At 33.1% G+C, this 22,911-nt stretch overlaps 1 protein-coding gene and 1 non-coding gene across 2 annotated transcripts; both read left to right on the forward strand.

The window, feature by feature from the left end:
- The first annotated feature begins 826 nt into the window (after nucleotides 1-826).
- Nucleotides 827-22,278, forward strand: LOC114324898 (uncharacterized). The gene is made up of 2 exons (XM_028272803.2): nucleotides 827-962; nucleotides 20,350-22,278. The coding sequence occupies exons 1-2, from the start codon at nucleotides 942-944 to the stop codon at nucleotides 20,971-20,973; spliced, it is 645 nt and encodes a 214-aa protein (XP_028128604.1). The 5' UTR covers nucleotides 827-941; the 3' UTR covers nucleotides 20,974-22,278.
- LOC126892985 (U6 spliceosomal RNA) lies at nucleotides 22,167-22,273 on the forward strand. The gene has a single exon (XR_007701077.1). It is a non-coding gene; the product is annotated as a U6 spliceosomal RNA (small nuclear RNA).
- Nucleotides 22,279-22,911: the final 633 nt, after the last annotated feature.

Raw genomic sequence — 22,911 nt, forward strand, 5'->3', positions numbered from 1 at the left:
AGCCATTGTGGCTCGTTAGGGGATGAATGATGATAACAGTAGGGGTTGAAGGGGGTGAGTTTGTAAAGTCTTGTATACCCAATCTTTCAGCAATTAATTAGCAATAAAATATGCCGCCAGAAGCTACCCTCTATCTACTTTCGTTCCGGAAATATGAATGTTGGCTTTTCTAGCTTAATATTAAGCTGGAATAGCCACCTATTTCTCTGAAGGGGATGAAGCAATACATTTTTAATTTGCTTAATAAATTAGCAATTAATTAGCAATAAAATAGGCCACCGGAAGCAACTCTCTATCTACTTTCGTTCCGGAAATATGAATGTTGGCTATTCTAGCTTAATATTAAGCTGGAATGGCCACCTATTTCTCTGAAGGGAATGAAGCAATACATTTTTAATTTGCTTAATAAATTAGCAATTAATTAGCAATAAAATAGGCCACCGGAAGCAACTCTCTATCTACTTTCGTTCCGGATATATGAATGTTAGCTATTGTAGCTTAATATTAAGCTGGAATGGCCACCTGTTTCTCTGAAGGGGATGAAGCAATAAATTTTTAATTTGCGTAATAAATTAGCAATCAAATAGCAAAAAATTATGGGGTAATTTTTATGGCTCCCTTATGAAATGGTCATGCTAGCTTAATAGATATCACTTGAGTACCTAATGATATAGTGAATGTGTCATCAAATTAGAAATATATCCGGAACTGATTAAGTGCTTTAAACTTTAAATGATTGTGTTATACTGTAGGAATACAGCATAGTAGTGTTCTTAGAAGAATTAATTCCACAATACTTTCCCATTACCAGTGTAGGCCATTAACGGTTTAGGTCATAATTAGGTTTTAAGTAAGTGACGAAACCAAATTTTTAGTTTACTATCAAACATCATAAATGTGAGAATTCAGAGTTTAATAATTGAATACTTATATGTGCAATTATGGGTACTGTAACAATATTGGTAAGTAGTATAGTTTTAACTAATTTGTATAATATTCTCTGCGTAAATATGTGTGAGTCTATTCTTTTACTTGTTTATTTAGTCCAGAAAAATAAGGATTTTCTCAGCACACTGAAATATTCAGGCTATCTTAATTATCTTAATTATCTTAATACTGTCTTATATTATTACGAAACAAAGACCTCTGGAATAAACATATAGAATAACTGTTAAACTAATCAATATATCGGTCTCAAATTTTCAGGGATTTTTAAGTATCGCAATACCAAACTTTTAATGAAACAATAAAGTTCTAAGTTAGTTTTAGTAAAAGGTATTAACAAATAACAATTTTCGCTTATTTTGCAGTTTGCGAAGTAAAAAACTAACTTTTTAACTTTCAAAAATCGGCATTTTGAAGGTTTTTTAAAAAATGTTCTAAAAAATTAAATTTTGTAATTTTATGTCAACTATTTAGCTTTTTAATGGAGTGCAAATAATCGAAAAAATCGCGATTTTGGCACTAAATTATTAATAATTAAAAAACTGACGCGAACTATAGGCAGGAAAGAGGTAGGTTTTCATCCTATAAGTTTACAATAACTAAAAAAGTAGTCAACTGCCTGGATATTTCAGTGTCCCGAACATGGTCTACTTCTTGCTTATTTGGATCTGGACTAATTGGACTTAAATCATTATTTTATGTATACCTACTCACTAATGTTTTTGAGTTTTAAATCGTCCTAGTTTTAGACCAGGGTCTTTAGCACTAAAAACACCGTAAAAAATCGATTTAATACAGCACCTAGAAACTTGCAACTTCTAGCATTTTGTTCAGGATGACGTCACGAAAAAAGTCTGCTGTACAAAAATGGATGGAAATGCAAAACTGTACCTTAAAATATATAAAATGCATCCAGAATTGCATAAATATTAGTACGTTCCTTAAAGGTAAAATATTGCAAAACCTTTAAATTTTAAAGAACCGTTTGGATTGACATGAAATTTGGCATATACATAGCTAACAAATCAAAGAAAAAAAGTGATATTGTGCCGATGTGTGCTTTTGCCCTAGGGGTAACTTTCACCCCCTTTCGTGGGTGAAAAATATATGTTCGAAATAAGTCCGGAAATGGACAAAATGACTAATTCTAAACAACTTTTATTCTATAAATTTTTTTCACCAATATAATACTTTTCGAGTTATTTGCGAGTGAACATGTTAATTTTTCTATAAAATAACCACGTTTTCAGACGGTTTTTCGCAAATAACTCAAAAAGTAAGTACTTGGTCGAAAAAAAATTCTTATTAAAAATATAGCACGTAAAAAAGTGAAAAACATGGTGTATATATTAGGTCACTTTACCTAGCAAAAGCAGAGTTATAGCTAATGAAAAATAGGTTCATATTCGTCAAATTTCAAATCGAATATTTTAACGTACCATAACCAAAAAACGAAGCACTTTTGTGGGGAAAACTCATTTTGACTTTTTTAAAGTGTTTAAAAATTCTTATCCTTGCTTTTTAGAAGAATTTTTTAGCATCAAAAGTAAACAAGTTACGCTCAAAATAAAGTTAGTCCCTTTTTTTTGGCAATAATTCGGGAAAAATACCCCCTAATTAGCATTTCAAATGAACTTAATTGTTACCACTTCACAAGTTTTTTACCCGTGTATGTAGTGATCATATGATCTGTAAGTTTCATCGGTTCAAAGTCCTTATTTTTGAAAGAGCTGTGGTAAAAAGGCTTGAACGAGTCACTTATCACGAGTGTATGCAAATTTAGAAACACCGAATCTTAACGAATTTTTGTCGTACAGAAAAACAAAAAATACAAAATATTCAGAAAAGTAAAGCCGACTTTTTTATTGTTTAAGATTTTTGGTATCTCTAACAATTTTTAAGTTATTTAAAAAAAACATTTTTTTCAAAATTAAAATTTTTAAAAATTCTACTTTAAAACCAATTTTTTTCAAAAATAAGCACTTTAAATCAATGAAACTTACTGATCACATAAACACAACATAAGTAAAGTAACTTGTGAAGCGGTAACGATTAATTTCATTAAGTTGCTAATTGGGGGGTGATCTTTCTGATTTTTTTTTTGTCAAAATAAAAGGTACCAACTTTAATTTGAGAGCAACTTGCTTACATTTGATGCTAGAATTTTTTTTTATAAAAACAGAAATAAAGCTTTTCTAAACACTTTAAAAAAGTTGTAATGTGTTTTCCCCAAGAATGATTCATTATTTTAATATTTCACATTGATTTATTCTATTTGGAATTTTTCGAATATGAACCTATTTTTCATTAGTTATAATATACACCGTTTTTTTTCACTGTTTTATAGGCTATAGTATTGCTAAGAATATTTTTTTCGGCAAAATGCTTACGTCTTGAGTTATTTGCAAAAAACCGTCTAAAAACGTGGTTATTTTGTTGAAAAATGAATATATATTCACTTACAAATAACTCAAAAAGTATTGATTTGGTGAAAAAACTTTTTAGAACAAAAGTTGCTTAAAATTAGTCAGTTTATCCATTTCGGGACTTATCTTGGACATATATTTTTTCACCCCCGAGATGAGGTGAAACTTACCCCCAGGGCAAAATCACACATCGGCACTATATTACTTTTTTTCTTTGACATGTTAGCTATGCGTATGCCAAATTTCATGTCAATCCAAGCGGTTCTTTAAAATTTACAGCAAAAACCGTGAAAGAATGTATATGTCAAAATAAATATATTAAGTGCAAGATTTTGTGATTCGAGAGTTTTTTGGGTCACTGAACACAAATACGTAACCAGAAACGACCTCCAGAGCACCTGGTGCTGAGGGTCACTGCTGGAGTGACCTCATTTGGAGTTTCGAGGGTTTTCGGCACAAAACTGTTACAAACAGATTACTTGGGGGGTTTTTGGGGTTTCTGAATACGAGTATGACATCAAGAGCGACCCACGAGGCACCTAGTGCCTAGGGTGACTGAAATGCACATTATCTTCTGGAATTTTGGGGTTATTGGTTTTCAGACGTCGGTTTTGATAGCGTATTTGTATTCAACAACCCCAAAAACCCCCCGAGTAATCTATTTGGATTAATTTAGTGTCAGAAAAGTTCAAAATTCCAGAAGATGACATGCATATCTGTTACCCAGTACTAGGTGCTCTGAAGGTCAGTCCTGATGTCATATTCGTGTTTAACAAGGTCAAAAACTACCCAAATAAACTAAAAAACTGATACAACTGCTTGTATCAATTTAGTGCCAAAAACTCTCGGAACTCCAGAAGATGACGTGTCACACCCTGGCGACCCTGCGCACCAGGTGCTCCGGTGGTTGGTTCTGATTACGTATTCGTGTTTAGAGACCCCAAAAACCCCCTGACTAATAAAATCTATCCCTTGATATACTTTATTGACATGTTTATGAACTTTTGGATGCATTTTATTTTATGCAATAATTTTGAATTTTCACCCATTTTTACACAGTAGACTTTTTTCATGACGTCATCGATGCAAGTCTCTAGGTGCTGTATATAAAAATCGATTTATTTTGTACTAAATGCCCTAATCTATTTACAGTACCTGGCCAAATTATTAGGCCAAGCAAAGAAAAATTTACTATACATGGTGATTCATTAAGAATGTCCAATCTTTGAGATGTAGATTCTAGACCTCAAAATATTAAGATTTAACCCAAATCATTTAAAAATAAAATGTGGCTCGTTACTGAGTTACAGGGTGTTTTATTTAAAAATTTAATAACTATTTTTACCCAGGGCTTTAAAACTATTTGACTTATCCTTGTCATACATGGTAGAAAATATAGGTACTGTACATCCTACTAAATTATGATAAACTTTTCTGGCTACTACCAGAGGCGTACGACAGGTGAAAGTGAATAGTTGACCCTTCCCAAATTCCACGCCACTTTCTATGTAAGTAATATACTCTTCATTCGTAACGTTAAAGTCATTAGTTTTCGAGATATTTGAAGTTGAAAATGAAAAGGCATAGCTATTTTGATTAATGTATTGTGCTCCTTCATTTTTAACTTTAAATATCTCGAAAACTAATGATTTTATCGGTACGGATGAAGAGTATATTATTTGCATAGAAAGTATTGGAGCATCGAAAAATTGCAATAAAATGGTAATTCCGCCAGTGGCGTAGAATGTGGGAAGGGTCAACCATTCACTTTCCCCTGTCGTACGCCTCTGGTACTAGCCAGAAAGTTTTATTTAACATATTTTAGTAGGTTGTACAGTATCTACACTATCTGCTAAGTATGGTACTGGATACAAATAGTTAATATTTATGTAATAGGGATGTTTGATTTAAAAATTATTTGTACCCAGTACTTTAAAAGTATTTGAAATTACCGTATCATACTTGCCAAAAAGTGTAGGTACTGCACACCTTACTAATTTATGTTAAATAAACGTTTCTGGCTATTACCAGAGGCGTACAGGGGAAAATGAATGGTTGAATCTTCCCAAATTCTACGCCACTCATGGAATTGCCATTTCAGCATAATTTTTAGATTCTCCAATACTTCCTATGCAAATAATATACTCTTCATTTGTATCGATAAAATCATTAGTTTTCGAGATATTTGAAGTTAAAAATGAAGGGCACAATACATTAATCAAAATATCTGTAAAGTTTCATTTTCAACTTCAAATATCTCGAAAACTAATCACCTTAACGTTACAAATGAAGAGTATATTATTAACATAGAAAGTGTTAGAAAATCGAAATATTGTGCTAAAATAGCAATTTCGCCAGTGGCGTAGATTTGGGAAGGGTAAACCATGCACTGTCCCCTGTCGTACGCCTCTGGTAGTAGTCAGAAACGTTGGTTAATCATAATTTAGTAGGATGTACGGCAACCACTTTCTGTAAAGTATGACAAGGATATGTCAAATAGTTTTAAAGTAATGGATAAAAATGGTTATTAAATTTTTAAATAGAACAGCCTGTAACTCAATAACGAGGCACATTTTATATAAGTGATTTGGGTTAAATCTTAATATTTTGAGGTCTAGAATCTACAACTCAGAGATTGGACATTCTTAATGAATCACCCTGTATATGAGTTATTTCTCTCATGATTATGAATATTTGAAAAATACCGTTTTGTTCCTTTTTTGTGAATATGTTTTAACTTTAAGGTGCGTATCCATTAGGTTTGCTGCTCCACGCTCCCCGCAACTGCTCTAATCGATAAGGCATGCGCTCCTATCCATATAAACCGCCACCAATTTGAGCGCCGAGGCGGAGCGCGCATTGTTGCATGGTGAAGGAGCAACAACGTATTCACTACGTGGAGAAGTTGCAGGAGGGCGGAGCGGCGAACCTCATGAATACCTTTATATGCAAAGGAGCGCATGCCGTATCGATTGGAACAGTTGCAGCGAGCGCGGAGCAGCGAACCTAATGGATACGCACCTTAAGAGTTAATATTCACAAAAAAGGAACAAAACAATATTTTTTCAAATATATTCATTATCATGAGAGAAATAACTTCATATAGTAAATTTTTCCTTGCTTGACCTATAATTTGGCCAGGTACTGTAGTTTCTTAATAGTTTGGTTTATAGTTTTATTCTATTTCGTTATAACTCCGAGTAATATATTACCCAGTCGTCCATTTGTATCAGTTCTATCTTTACCCTTTCATGAGTAAAGATTTATGTATATAGCATTTCTTCTTTTGTAATTTGTTCACTCATTTCTATTTCTTCTAACGATATGTCTTATAGGTTTCCTCTTTTCTCTTTGAACAGCTCTTCAATATATTCTTTCCATCGTTTTAGTTTTTGGTCAGTCGTTATCATGGTGTTCCCGTTTTTATCTTAAAGAGTTTTATTATTGTTTTTTTTTCTGCATCCTACCAGTGGCGTGCTGGCCATATAAATGAATCGGTGCAATCACCGAGAGGCCGCGGCCTCTTGAGGCCGGTCAAATATTTTCACAAAATTTTTTAGATGTAATAAAAAAAATATTTTTTTTTAATTTTTAATCGGATGTTAATTTTGCTAATAATATAATTAAAACATTAAAAAAAAATTTAATTTTTTTAATTGTGAAATACAGCTTAAGTAAATGAATAAGACTCTATAGTCTATATGCATAAATAGATTGCTACAGATAATATTATTTATTTTCATACATACAAGTATATTTATGAATTTCCTTCAAACATGTATGTACTCTGCAGAATAAAAAATGAAAAAAGTCTTGCTCACTTTTGACCGAATTATTGGAAGTATCGAAAAACGATTTGATCAAGACAAATCAAACCGTTTTATGATGATCTAAGCACTCTACATCCTAGAAATTTTGATGCAATAAAAATTGGTAAGCTGAAAAATTAAGAAATTTTTATCCTACCATATCTGCGACTGCAATTAGAGAAGAACTCGTGGATTCTTCTGATAAATGTATTGTATTAAATTAGGATTTTGCAAAATACATACTGAGATTATAGAAGATCGAGTTAATGATGAATATGTTCAGTCTACAGAAAATATGAAAAATGATAATATGATATTATTAATCTAAGTGATAATGATCATGAAGTAACAAATGACAATGTTGATATCGTGAAAACTTCACCTCCGTGTGGTACTAAAAAGTGTAAATATTGTATAGCTTGCTGTTACGCTGTTTTGTAAAAGTACAACTTATATCAGTGTGCTGTGTGCTTATCAAAATTTAAATAGTATAATATAAAGCATTTATTAACTCTTTCAGTGACACCAGTATCTTGCAAAAAAAGCTTTTCAACATTGAAATGCATAAAAAATCGGTTAAGAAGTACTTACTTTAACACAAGATCACTTTTATGCTAATGGCTATAGAAAAAGAAGCTTTGTCTGAGCTTAAAAATGATGGAATAATCGACGTATTTGCTCAACAATCGAACAATCTACTTTAATGCCGAAATTACTGATCAAGAGTTAAGTAATTATTTTATAAAATAATCGCAAAAGAATATTTAGATTATTGCGTTGCATTAACATTTTAATAGTTATTTATGATATGTGTTAAAAGTACACGTTTTAGGCACGCATGTGCAGTGGCGGATCTAGGGGAGGGCGATGGGGTAGTTGCCCCCCTCTCAAACCAAGTTATATATATAGATTATAAAAACATTCAATTATTCATTTATTTTTCATAGAAATTTAGCCAATCGGCCCCCTCTCTTGACGATGCTGGATCCTGCTAGATCCGCCACTGCGCATGTGAAAGTTTGCAGAATGAGCGAAGCGAATTCTGAAATTCACATGAGTGCCTTAAAAATGAAAAAATATTTTTTCTACAAACGTCTTATATATCAACAATTATAATTTATTCATTACAGGGCAATATCTACAAAAACTTTTACTTGAACTTGACTGACATTCCATTTTTATATTGTCCTTGACATTACATCAAAACCGCCTATACTGTCAATACGTAAATCATAACAACTATAGAATGACATCTTACTTTTATTGTTGTATATTCTAACAAAATTTAATAGTTTTTTTCTACAAACGTGTTAAAAATGCAATAATACAGTTTAAATTAAATTTAAAAAAACCTTTTAAACCACCTTTTTCAAATTGCGCAAGTTTTACTATTAATATTAATGTTAATAAATGAAATATAAATATTTTGACGTTTCAAAATCTGACATTTCTCTTTTTTAACTGCAGTGCCTTAAAATTTTTTTAAAGCACTAGTGCCTTAAAGTAGCATTTTTAACGCTCGTATGGAGTGCTAAAAATTGCATTTTTAACACGTTTGTAGAAAAATATTTTTAAATTAAAGTATTTGCACTCTACTTGCATTTGTACTCTCTTGTATAGTTAATTTACTAAAATTGAGCTTAATACATAATTGAAAAATTCTCCAAATTTTATTTTACTTTTATCTTAATTACATCAAATTCATATTATATTTATTCAGGAAATTATGGTTTCTGCGTTACTGCATACAATATTGTCATACATGTCATTTATTATTTGTAAGATTATTATTCTTAAATGAAAAAATATGGCAAATTAAAAAAATCATTGAATTCGAAGTTTTATGTTTGTATCAAAAATAATTTATATTTTTGTTTTTGTTTTTGTTTTTTTAAATAACGAATAAAACATCCTAATAATAGAAGGTAAAATGAGGATGGGAGGCCGCTTTTCTACAAAATCACCGGGCCGCTTGAAAAGTTCCAGCACGCCACTGCATCCTACCATTTGTTTGAACTTTTTATGTGAGTTGAATACATCTCTATATTTTTCCTCAAAGCAAGTTTGTTTTGTCTCTCTTATTTTTTCTTGATTTCATGACTGTCTTTTTTCTTGGCTTGTCTCCGTTGGTCTATCATAACTAGTATTTCATCGCTCATCCAATTATCTTTCTTTCTTATCGGATCTTTTAACATTTCTTTGCATGGAACGGGAAGACTGTTTTTTAGTGTTCCCCATTGTTTGACTATGTTCTTGGCAGAATTGTGTTAGCTAATCTCCTCTCACATTACGTTTCCCTAGTCCTTGATCTCCTATTATAGTTCCTAGTCTTCAGCCAGCCGTTCCATTATATTTTTGCACATACGTGAAATTATTCACGAATTACTTTTTATATTACGTCTCTTTTTTACTCACAGAACCTAGTATCGCAAAATTAAACGTCTTGTCCATAAAAACCACAATAAGTAAAACAATGATAAACAATACCATGTCTTTGATACCTTGCTTACTATAAATTTTGACGTTTATTATTTTCTCAAATTATATTGTGTTAAATTGTATATTATAACATAGTTAAATATAAATATCTACAATATAACTGTATAAAATACGTAAACCGATAATAGCCATTTATTAATTATTATATTGACTGTATGTATATATTAATGATATTACATATCGCTTTCACTTAATGTTTTGATTTAAATTGTTTGCAAATAAATCATGACGTTTGTGCAAAGATATAATGAAACAACTTATAACTACAAAGATTTCTCTGTTTGTCCTTATTGTCCAGGCTTCTCCAAAAATTTTATGTAAAGTTAAGTGTTAGTAAAATGTTTTTACTTCATTTTCTGTTGCATCCATCATTGGCGCATATATCTGCGTCAAAAATATTTGTACGAGCATCACTCTTGTTGAGATTGAAAGGGCCTAGCCGGGTAAGATGGTGAAAAGTGCCCCCAGCTCGATTTAAATTCCATATAGGCCACTTTTTACCACATATAGAGGAACTCACTTTCTGAAATTTTTTAGTCCCCTAGGTGGTCACGTGACCCCCCTAGAGCCTAATTAGGCTTTTTATGTTTTTATTTTTTATCTCAGCCGCGTCAAGAGCTAGCCAAAAACTTTATTTAAAAAAGTTGTAAGTTTCAAAAAGATCTATATGAAAAATTTTTTTTTTATTTTTTTGCGGGAAATTCGAATTTTTAGAACAATTTTAAACTTTTAAATAACTCTGAAAAAAAAACTAAAACACTCGTTTTTACCAAAATCAATTATAATATGTAATTTTGCACAATATTTCACCCTGAATTTTTTCAGATTTTTAAAATTGCTGAAACGTACCTTTACAAATAAAAAACCGCATTTTTTCGTTTTTTTTTTTCGTTTTTTGATACAATTTTATACATATTTTTCAAAAAAGGTAACACTGTCACTGGAATAGGTAAAAGACTGAAAAATAATTGGGTTTGCTTAATAAAAATTTTTTGTAACGCCATCCATTTTCAAGATACAGGGCGTTGAAGAAAACAAAATTTTACACATTTTTTACGATTTTGCTAAAACTACTGGCAACATTGTAATAAAACTTGGCGGGATTTAAGAGGTGGTTATTATGCATGTTTTGACATACAACTAAAGTCGACTTTACATTACATGATTTATCATGTGATTTGTCATATATGATTTAGTCATGGAGTGAAATTTACATGTTTACACTGTGTGATTTGTCATATGATTTTGCATTGTTTATACGGCTCGTTTTGTCATAAGCATTGTCATGCGGCTCGTCATGGGAAAAATCATATGACAAATCACATGATAAATCATGTAGTGTAAAGTCGACTTAAGGATTTGATATTTATCATTGGCGCGTATAGGGGTAATGGTCTGAACTTTTTAAAGAATAAAAATAGTACGCCACTGACATATTTCAAATTAACAATCGTTTTTGAATTCCTCGTTCAATTTGTGACAAAAAATGTATCTTCTTATTTTTTCATACGACGCGCCATTTTTATTCAAAAAATAAAAGATCTTAACCCTTATAAAGTATGCGAACCTCTAGTAGTTTCTACATCTACATAATAAATAAAACTCGTACATCCATTATCAAAATTAATTCGAATACTTTGGAAGCGTTAAGATATTTTATTTTTTTGCAGCAAAACGGCGCGTCGTATTAAAAAATGAGAAGATAGATTTTTTATTGCAAATTGAACGAGGAATTCAAATATGATTGTTAATTTGAAATATGTCAGTGGCGTACTATCTTTTTTTCTTTGAAAAGTTCAGACCATTACCCCTATGCGCGCCAATGATGAATATCAAATCCTTAATTGTATGTCAAAACATGCACAATAACTACCTCTTAAAACCCGCCAAGTTTTATTACAATGTTGCCAGTAGTTTCGGCAAAATCGTAAAAAATATGTAAAATTTTGTTTTCTTCAACGCCCTGTATCTTGAAAATGGATGGCGTTACAAAAAGTTTTTATTAAGCAAACCCCAATTATTTTTCATTTTTTTACCTATTCTAGTGACGGTGTTAAATTTTTTGAAAAATATGTATAAAATTGTATCAAAAAACGAAAAAAAAAACGAAAAAATGCGGTTTTTTATTTTTAAAGGTACGTTTCACCAATTTTAAAAATTTGAAAAAATTCAGGGTGAAATATTGTGCAAAAATACACATTATAATTGATTTTCGTAAAAACGAGTGTCTTAGTTTTTTTTTCAGAGTTATTTAAAAGTTTAAAATTGTTCTAAAAATTCGAATTTCCCGCCAAAAAAATTTTAAAAAATTTTTTCATATAGATCTTGTTGAAACTTACAACTTTTTTAAATAAAGTTTTTGGCTAGCTCTTAATGCGGCTGAGATAGAAAATAAAAACATAAAAAGCCTAATTAGGCCCTAGGGGGGTCACGTGACCACCTAGGGGGCTAAAAATTTCAGAAAGTGAGTTCCTCTATATGTGCTAAAAAGTGGCCTATATGGAATTTAAATTGGGTTGGGGGCACTTTTCACCATCTTATCCGGCTAGGCCCTTTATATTTTTCCCTACCTATGTTTAAAGTCTATGGAGCACTTATTAGTCAAGAAAGACGAATTGCACAAAAATAAGAATAAGTATAGGTTAGATAAAAATATTTTTATATATGGCTGAAGATGAGACAAACAGCAAGCAAAATCAATATTAAATTCTTTGATACCAAAACATTCGAAAAAACAATAACAAGATATACAGGGTGCATGAAAAAACCGGACGGTCAAATATGTATTTTGCGAAATGAACATCTGATCGAAAAACTGAGAAAGACGTGCACAATATTTTCAAAAATCTATCGAATGACCGCAAGCATGACTCCCGCCATATTCCCTAGAGGGGGGAGGAGGCAACTTTGATATCTTAAATTAAAACCTACATTTTTCATTGCAGATTGGGGTTCTTCGTGAAAAATTAAAAAAGTTTTATCTGAACTTTTTTTTCGAATCATGATAGAGGGTGCTGCAATCACAAAAAAACGAATACAGATCCGAAGTCAAAAACTTTATGGTACTGGATACAATTTTTAAGAATGTTTTGTAGAATAAGAATCTGCTATAAAACATGAGGATTTTTGTATTCTTTTTAGGGTGCCTGTCCCTTCGGAACGTTGTCGATCATTCTGGCTATCATTATTTTGTTTATTGCTATACGGAATAGTTGTGTTGAGGTCTTTCTATATCATGCTTTCAGGTTAGCAAGCCTGGGGATATTCTTCCTCTTCCTGGAGCCCCTTTTCCTTTAATTTTACCTTGCAAAATGTATTGTAGTAGCTCGTATCTGCCTTGATTTCTCATTATATGTCCCAAGTACTGCAGCTTACGGCCCTTCACGATGTTGACCAAATCTGCGGTTGTGTTCATCCTCCGTAGCACTTTGTCTGTCCATGGTATCTTCAGGACCCTTCTGTACAACCATAGCTCAGACGCCTGAAATTTTGATAGAGTTTCCACCTTCAATGTCCACGTTTCTACTCCCTATAGAAGCACTGAATGCACGTAACATTTAAAGAACCTTATTTTTGTTTCTGGGGTGAGGTTATGGCTCTTGAACACAGAGCTCATAGTCAAGTATGCACTTTTTGCCTTTCCGATGCGACATCTAATCTCTTGGATATTGTGAGACAAGTTCAATTCTCATTTGGTTCACATACATATTTGATCCAGTTATGTTTTGCTTGCTGATGATCATTAGCTTGGTTTTGCTGGTGTTTATATCTAGTCCATATGCCCTATTTTTTATACAGAATTCAAACCTGTGATAAAAAATTAGGGTTCCTATTTAGTGCAGCCGATATGTGAAACAATTGTGCATTTAATGATAGAAGTATATAATTTAGACCACATATACTGCACATATAAAGGTTCAAATTTAGATATGAGGCCATCTCAGATTTTGCCTTTTACAAAAATGGCGGGCATTCAAAATGACGACTATACATATGTGACTAATAGCACGATTACTTTTGAACGAGACGTCAGATTTCAACCAAATTTGGTATATAGGTTCTTTTTTTAATGAATAAGATCGAGGTCTTGAACCGGAAGAATCGGTTTACTACAAGTTGTGTTTTTACTTTTTTTATGTAAAAATATGTTGTTTTTTTCAATTCTTTCACCCTGTATATATAAATTTTTTAAAAAGGTAATACCGCCATTGAAAATAGTGTAAAATTTTTTTAGTAAATATTTTGAACTTTTTAGTTATGTAAATTACCATTTAAGAAATGCATAACGTATATTCACATGTACCTATGGGCGGCAGATTCATTTTGAATGCCCGCCATTTTTGTAAAAGACAAAATCTGAGATGGCCTCATATATAAATTTGAATCTTTGTATGTGCAGTATGTGTGGTCCAAATTTTATGCTTCTACCGTTAAATTCACAATAATTCTTATATTAATATTTGTACGAATCTGCCGCACATAGTTACCTACATGTGAAGATACGTTATGCATTTATTAAATGGTAATTAATATAACTAAACGGTTCAAAATATTTCCTAAAAAATATTTTTACGAAATATTTTTACACTTTTTTTAACGCCGGTATTACCTTTTTGAAAAATTAATATATACAGGGTGAAAGAATTGAAAAAATAAACAACATATTTTTACAAAAAAAAAATCAGAATAAACACAACTTCTGGCAAACCAATTCTTCCGGTTCAACAGTTCGATCTTATACATCAAAAAAAGAACCTATATTGTACCGTGAATGAAAACAAAAGCCTAGACGGTTAAACAAAAAAGTATTTGACATAACGCTGTATGTGTAAAACATTAATGCCTGGTTGCACCAACAGATCTTAAGCTCCAGCTCAGCTAAGCTCTACTTATAGATAGGCCCTCCTTGAGTATCACTTAGGTTGCACCATAATTTTAGATTCTTACCTGATTATTAATTATATCTATTATTATATTATGGTATTCTTATTGTAATATATTATAATTATATTATATTAATTCTTATGATATTCTCGACTTAAGCTTAAGATCTGTTGGTGCAACCGGGCATTAGTAGCGTTAAGTAAAGTAGAAAATAAAATAAAAAATATTAAAACAGTGTGATTATATAGGTCTTAGGCGTGATATTCTATTCCGCTACTTTTGTGTATGTTCCGGTAAGCTACATTCTTCAGAGGTTTTAGGGGTGGGTTTTAAAATAACATTAATAATTAAAAGATAATATTGGGCGCCATTAATAAATCAAAATAATACTGCAATGATCCAAAATTAAAGAAAATTACTTGCAATGTCGATCCATTTAATGCAAGTTGGTACTTACCATTGCGGTCGTAAATTTGTCTCTACTTCTCTCCAACAAGAAGGAAAAGAGATAAAGTGTGCAGAAGAAAATGCCAATAAAAGTTACAACTAGGGAGCGGATTTATATGCGATCAATTTTGATGAAATATGCGCATATATATGCAGTAACAAATTACGAAATATGCGCAAGATATGCACAAAAATTCAAAAAATGCGCATATGGAGAAACCACAAATTTTCTGTTCTATTCTATTCTAGGGGTTCTTTTATAGGGAGAGGGAGCGGCAATCTTATTTATTATCTCTCAAATAAAATCATTATTTTTTATATATGCAATTTATTCACATTTTTTACAAAAACTGATACCAATAGTTACCTATTTAAAATTAAACAACAATATCACTATATATATCTTCGATTATAATTCACTACAATGTGTTTTTCCAAATGTTTACGAGGAAAAATTTTCTTTCATCAGATAAAATATTTTTATAACTTGAAAAACTCCTTTCAACATCAACAGAAGTAATTGGGGCGTATTTAAAATAACTTGTTAAAGCCGAAAATTCTGCACCAAAATCAATTTCAAAATTTTCATTAAAAATTTCGCATATGTCTAAAGTTTTAAAGCCGTTTAAAGACGGGATCTGATCTAAAGCATAAATATTTCAATTTCCGTTAGAAAATCGTAAAACTATGGTTAAAGGTGTAAATTCTCTTAACAATAGGGGATTTAAAAGAATTACCAGAATTATAGGTAACTACTAAATTGGGATACAAATTGTACTAAATATAATAAATGTAAATAAAATTCGGATTTCCCGGCAAACCGTCCTTCATCATTTTAACATCCTACAATCATTTAATAACGGCGTACTATAAGCACTATAAGTACTTTCTGTAAAGATCGGGTATTTTTAAGAAAAAATGAAAAGGCAGTGAATGAGCCGTCTCTATTCAGGTAGTTCTCGAATTAATAGATACGACAGTCTGTGCGGGGAAATATTTTGTGTCGAATTAAAAAATTTAAATTTTTTTTTCTGGACTTAAATGTTTTTAAATAGGCACAAAATATGCATGTTTCTTTAAAAATATGCAAAATTTAGTAAAGTTCTCAAATATGCGAAATATGCATGCAATATGCATTTAGCATAAAATCCGCTTCCTAGTTATAACATAATAGTTGTTTATTAAAAAAAATAAAAAATTAAAAATAAATTGAAAAGATTTTGGTAAAATTAAGTCTTTCGCGATTACGATTGTTCGAAGAAGAAAAAAAATAAACAGTTTATTATGAGTACCTGATGACCTGGACTGCAGTGATGATTAGAGCTACATAGATCTGGTTTAGCTCAGCTGGAACTGTTGTTCAACACATTTCACTTATCACTTTACAAATGTTTGAGTTATAGTACTAATTCACAGCATTTTATAGTATGAGAACAGAATTCCAAAGTTTTTGTTTTAGTAGCAAAAAAGTAACTGTTAATGGTTGATTATTATAGAACATTCCACATTGGAACAATGTAGGCACTGTTCATTTGAACATAGTACAAATTTTGTTTAAAAAAAAATGAGTGTTCTTATCTTATTATGAAGTTGGAGAAACTCGTTCCGCGAACTTGTATTTATTTCTTCTCAAGAACAACATAATGAAGCTATTCTTTTTAAAAATGAATAACCATTTTCAATTTCGTTGCAAAACGAAAATACAGCCGAACCATATTCCAGTCCAATCAGAGAGTGCTGCAAGCACCTCTACCGGTTTCGAAACTTATTAGTCTCTCATCAGGAGGCACATATGTTGCTCTCCCTGATCCAACCAAAACAAACCCCAGCGTGCAGTCCCGAATTGCAACGAACGAAATGGCATAGATGCCCTAGCGGCAACTGCTAGCAAAAGACTAAGTTTTCACTCTAATGGCATATAACATATCCCACCAGAATGAAAACAATGGGAACCTTCTCTGGTTACACCTCCGAGGCTTCTGCAATTTGCAAGCCATACGGATGCTGAGACTAAGGAAGATGAGGGAATTCTACAATTTACAATTCACGTCACATCTGCTCAGCGCGGTAAAGTTCCAACGAGACTGGTTCCCTTCATACTCCACACAGAGTAAATGTAAATCAAAAATGAATAACCATTTTCAATTTCGTTGCAAAACGAAAATACAGCCGGTTTCGAAACCGGTAGAGGTGCTTGCAGCACTCTCTGATTGGACTGGAATATGGTTCGGCTGTATTTTCGTTTTGCAACGAAATTGAAAATGGTTATTCATTTTTGATTTACATTTACTCTGTGTGGAGTATGAAGGGAACCAGTCTCGTTGGAACTTTACCGCGCTGAGCAGATGTGACGTGAATTGTAAATTGTAGAATTCCCTCATCTTCCTTAGTCTCAGCATCCGTATGGCTTGCAAATTGTAGAAGCCTCGGAGGTGTAACCAGAGAAGGTTCCCATTGTTTTCATTCTGGTGGGATATGTTATATGCCATTAGAGTGAAAACTTAGTATTTTGCTAGCAGTTGCCGCTAGGGCATCTATGCCATTTCGTTCGTTGCAATTCGGGACTGCACGCTGGGGTTTGTTTTGGTTGGATCAGGGAGAGCAGCATATGTGCCTCCTGATGAGAGACTAATAAGTTTCGAAACCGGTAGAGGTGCTTGCAGCATTCTCTGATTGGACTGGAATATGGTTCGGCTGTATTTTCGTTTTGCAACGAAATTGAAAATGGTTATTCATTTTTGATTTACATTTACTCTGTGTGGAGTATGAAGGGAACCAGTCTCGTTGGAACTTTACCGCGCTGAGCAGATGTGACGTGAATTGTAAATTGTAGAATTCCCTCATCTTCCTTAGTCTCAGCATCCGTATGGCTTGCAAATTGTAGAAGCCTCGGAGGTGTAACCAGAGAAGGTTCCCATTGTTTTCATTCTGGTGGGATATGTTATATGCCATTAGAGTGAAAACTTAGTCTATTCTTTTTAATACACTAGACAACTAGACGCAGAACATACTCTCGTGGTAATCACTATAACCACGTTTATTTTCTAACTAAGAAAACATACTGAATCGAGAATCACTACATCTCACAAAACAAAAAACTGTGACCACATCGGTATATGACTGTACACCTTCAGTGCTCGATGTTGACTCCTTTCTCTCAATGTCTGAGCCGGTTCCTTCTCTAAAAAAAAAAAAGAATTCACCTCCCATTATAATAAACATCAGACAGTCTTATCCAATAAAAAAACAGGATATCTTTCTAAAGCAAGAAACCCATTATGAACGCCCGGCACGGCACAGCACAGGCCGGCACGTCCAAAAACCCATTTGTAACGGCCGGCACGGCACGGCGCCGGAAAAATGATTATATATTTTAAAAACTATCGTAAAATAAATGTTTTTAAAAGACATAAACTACACAATTTAAATGAATGTGCATCATGATAAAAAAACGAATTCATTGTTAAAAGATAATGTACGTACCTGTCCATTGATCAAAATTTTCGGATATTTGTACCCATGTATTGTCCTTTTTCTTACTATCATGATAACTTGAGTCCGATGCATCATACAAAAATAAGTATTCTCTGACACTCTCAATGAAAAGTTCTTCCATATTATTTTATTTCAAAAGAAACAACGCGCTTTCAATTAAAAAATCAACAATATATCTGCTTATTACCAACAATTATGACGCACTTTCGCCGACTGGCCGTTCAGACCGTTCGACTTCAACGGATTTTATTCTCCTCGGAGAATTTTGGCCGTTCCGTTTGCGTGCTGGCCTGTGCCGGGCCGAGCCGGCCGCTCATAATGGGTTACGTTACATTTAAAACTATACAAATGAATTTGGACTGTCCTGTGCCGGGCCGGGCTGTGCCGTGCCGGCCGTTCATAATGGGTTTCTTGCTTAAGACCATCCTACTGATCCATCATCATTATTTTTCGCCAATAGAAAATCGCTGATTCTCCGTAAGCAAACTTTTCATGCCCGCGAAGAAATTGCTTACTCAGACTCAAACGGTCAAATCTGAGAAACCAAACCTCAAGAATTATATCGACAATAAGTACGTTATCTCTAACGAAAGAATTTATTAGATAAACACTTTCGACTCAAAAAGCTATTAATTTGCTTTGAAAGTAAGCCGAAAATATACACGTGCACTCATTAGGTCACAAAGATTAGGTCACAGATCTAAACAAAAAGATTCCACAGCCCGAAGCCTTCATATAACTCCTCGTCAACACAGGGCCGGAACTGAATATTTTTAAGACGATAAATTTGAGACCGTTACAATATACCAAATTTGGTTGAAATCGGACTTTTCGTTCAAAAGTTATCGTGCTATTAGTCACATATGTATAGTCGCCATTTTGAATGCCCGCCTTTTTTGTAAAAGGCAAAATCTGAGATAACCTCGTATCTAAATTTGAACTTTTGTATGTGTAGTATATGTGGTCCAAATTATATGCTTCTACCATTAAATACACAATAATTCTTATAATATTTGCACGAATCTGCCGCACATAGGTATGTGTGAAGATAAGTTATACATTTATTACATGGTAATTAACATAACTAAAAAGTTCAAAATATTTCCTAAAAAATATTTTTATGCTCTTTTCAATGCCGGTATTACCTTTTTGAAAAATTAATAATATACAGGGTAAAAGAATTAAAAAACAACATATTTTTACATAAAAAATCAGGAAAAACTCAGCTTCTATTAAACCGATTCTTCCGGTTCAGGAAGTCAATCTTAAGCATATTATTGTATTTGCATTTTATTGTATTTTTTTATTTTGTATAAGCTTTGTCCACAAATTGGAAAAAATTTTGACAATAAAGCATACCTTACTTACTTAGTTACATAAAAAAAAAGAACTCATATACCAAATTTAGTTAAAGTCGGACTTTTCGTTTAAAAGTTATCGCGCTATCAGCCACATATGTATCGTCGCCATTTTGAATGCCAGCCATTTTTGTAAAAGGTAAAATCTGAGATGGTCTCATATCTAATTTTGAACCTTTATAATATGTGTAGTGTATGTGGCCCAAATTATATGCTTCTATCATTAAATGCACAATTCTTATAATAATTGCACGAATCTGCCGCACTAATTTAAGATTTTAAAAGTTGCCTCCCATCCTAACTCCAGGGAGTGAATGGGGATTCGTATTTGGTGGCATTCGATAGATTTTTTTATTATTCAGTTTTTCGATTGGATATAAATTTTGCGAAACACTGGACCGTCCAATTTTATTTCACACACCCTATATTTATAAAATATATTAAAATTTAACTGATTTTCTAAACTACGACTTTTTAAATTTATAGGTCTTCGTAATTACAATGTTTACTCTCACGTCAGCAACAAGTCCTTTCTTTACAAGACTCTTCGACAGTATAAGGTACCTATATGGAGGTAGGCCCACTACAACAAGACAATCTTCTCCTGATGTTACTTCAGTAAGAGACAGATATCTGTGCCCCTGTCCTGTACCACCAGAAGTGCAAGAGGATCATGAAAAACTGCCAAGTTCTGGATTATACCAATCTGAAGAATTGCAGGAGGATCATAGTAAAGGGCCGATGCCAAGTGATGAAGAGTACAAATCTGTAGGAGTTCAAGAAAGTTATAAAAATGTGCCGATACCAAGTACTGGATCTTACCATTCTATAGGACTCCCGGGAAATTATAGAAAAGTACGAAGTGCTGAATCTTACCAATCTGTAGGAGTGCATCCCATAGAAGAGACCAAGTTCTGTCCCTGTCCTAACGATGTAAGCGCTATAAGAAATGAGATATATCCAAGATTCGACATGCCTGAAGCTGATCCTCCAGAAACATCTCCTCCACTCCTTCGTCGTCGTGGTAATGATTTCTTGTCAAGAGCTCTTAACATTATACCAAACGCAGCAAAAAGAATTGTAACAGACGTTGATAACCTCTTTCAGTAATCTAAATGATATATTTATCGGTATAGTACTACCAGCTCTCTAAGACACTCATTAATATTCAGCTCAATGGGTGCTATTGTTCGATGTGTGGAATTACATAAACAAGGGATCATTTCATAGAACGGCGTGGTCAGATGGCGTGGTCAGATGCTGGAACACCACGAGACGCCAAAATACCTTGGCGTCCGTCTGGATAGAACTATGTCTTACCGATACCAATGTCAACACGTCAAGAAGAAGGTAAGTGCCAGAAATAATATCATCCGCAAGTTAACTAATACAAAATGGGGAGCACAACCACACACGCTCCGCACTTCTGCATTATGCATTATGTTTTTCGGCCGCGGAGTTTGGAGCACCAGTATGGGCAAACTCTGCTCACGCAAAGAACGTCGACGTGGCTCTAAATGAAACGGTTCGTATAATATCGGGTTGCCTAAAACCGACACCTATCGAAGAGGTATACCCCATAGCTGGGATTGCTCCACCACCTATCAGGAGAAAGGTCACGTCAGAGGTAGAACGAAAAAAGCAGGAGACGGACCGAAGACACCCCTTATATGACCACCAAACTCAGCCAAGCAGACTAAGATCTCGGAAAAGCTTCCTGAAAACATCAAGATTCATCCCCGAAGCGCCAGAAACGCGCCGAATACACTTATGGCAAGCGTCAGCTACCGCAACACATTTTCCTCCCTCAGAGGAAATGGCTGCTGGACACAATTTACCGTATCCGACTTGGAAAGCGCTAAACAGGCTAAGAACCGGCGTTTCACGTTGTGCTAGTAACCTAAAAAAAGGGGGATACCAGGAGGACGATATCTGCGACTGTGGCGCGGTTCAGACCAGCCGGCATCTACTATCATGCACAGAGATGAGAGAATCCTGCACAGAAGAAGACTTAATTATAGCAAATGACAGGGCCATCTATGTGGCCAACCATTGGAAATACAGAATTTAAAGTTGTTGGTGTTCCGGACACGGAAAGTAAGTAAGTATTTCATAGAACAGGTAGATCCTTTGTTTATGAAATTCCATACCTACCTAGAACAGTGTCACCTTTCTGAGCTGAATACACATGAGTTTCTTAGATAGCTGGTAGTACTATACACATTTGTATTTTCGGACAATGCTTAAATATTAATGTTTTAAAACACATGTAAAATATTAACATGATTAATATTGTAAATAATGTACTCGCTTCGGCGGTACATATACTAAAATTGGAACGATACAGAGAAGATTAGCATGGCCCCTGCGCAAGGATGACACGCAAAATCGTGAAGCGTTCCACATTTTTGTGCTCTAAGTAAATTGGAAAAGTGGACAGGACATAACAATCATATTATTATAGAAATAATAAGAAACTTTATCGAACTCAAAGCCAAAGGCAAAGAAATATCTTTCTGCTGGATAAAAGCTCATTGCAATTTAAAACACAATGAAATTGTAGACAAACTAGCAAAGAGTGCTACAGAACTAGAAACTAACTGTGAATATAAGCTAACACTAAATGACGCATATGCTTATATTAATAACAACAAAATGAATAACTGGAAAGAATGGTATACCAACTCCAAAAAGGGACTGTATTATAAAAGTATTCAAACAGATATTCCATCTAAAGGCTGGTTTAGTGATTATCAAGGCAACAAGGTCCTCATATCATATATATGTAGACTTAGGTTTGGTCACTCCTTAGTTCCAGAACATAAATATAAAATAGGATTGTCTGACACAAACTGTTGTGAATGTGGAGAATTAGGATCCGCAGAACATATGATATTAGATTGCAAACTAAAAGAAAAAGAAGTAGAACATTTTATAAATCAAATTCATACTAAACAACACATAAGAAAACCTTTTAGTTTACAAACACTGATTGCTACAAAAGATAAAAGTATCTACGAGATCCTAATTAAACACATTAATAATATA

This window comes from Diabrotica virgifera, chromosome 9 (assembly GCF_917563875.1).
Source record: "Diabrotica virgifera virgifera chromosome 9, PGI_DIABVI_V3a".
Taxonomy (NCBI): Eukaryota; Metazoa; Arthropoda; class Insecta; order Coleoptera; family Chrysomelidae; genus Diabrotica; species Diabrotica virgifera.

Excerpts from the sequence above, each read along its gene's own strand:
- LOC114324898 (XM_028272803.2), top strand. The coding sequence starts at position 942 with ATGGGTACTGTAACAATATTG. Across the intron at positions 963-20,349 it reads TGGGTACTGTAACAATATTG|GTCTTCGTAATTACAATGTT; the intron begins GTAAGTAGTATA and ends TTAAATTTATAG.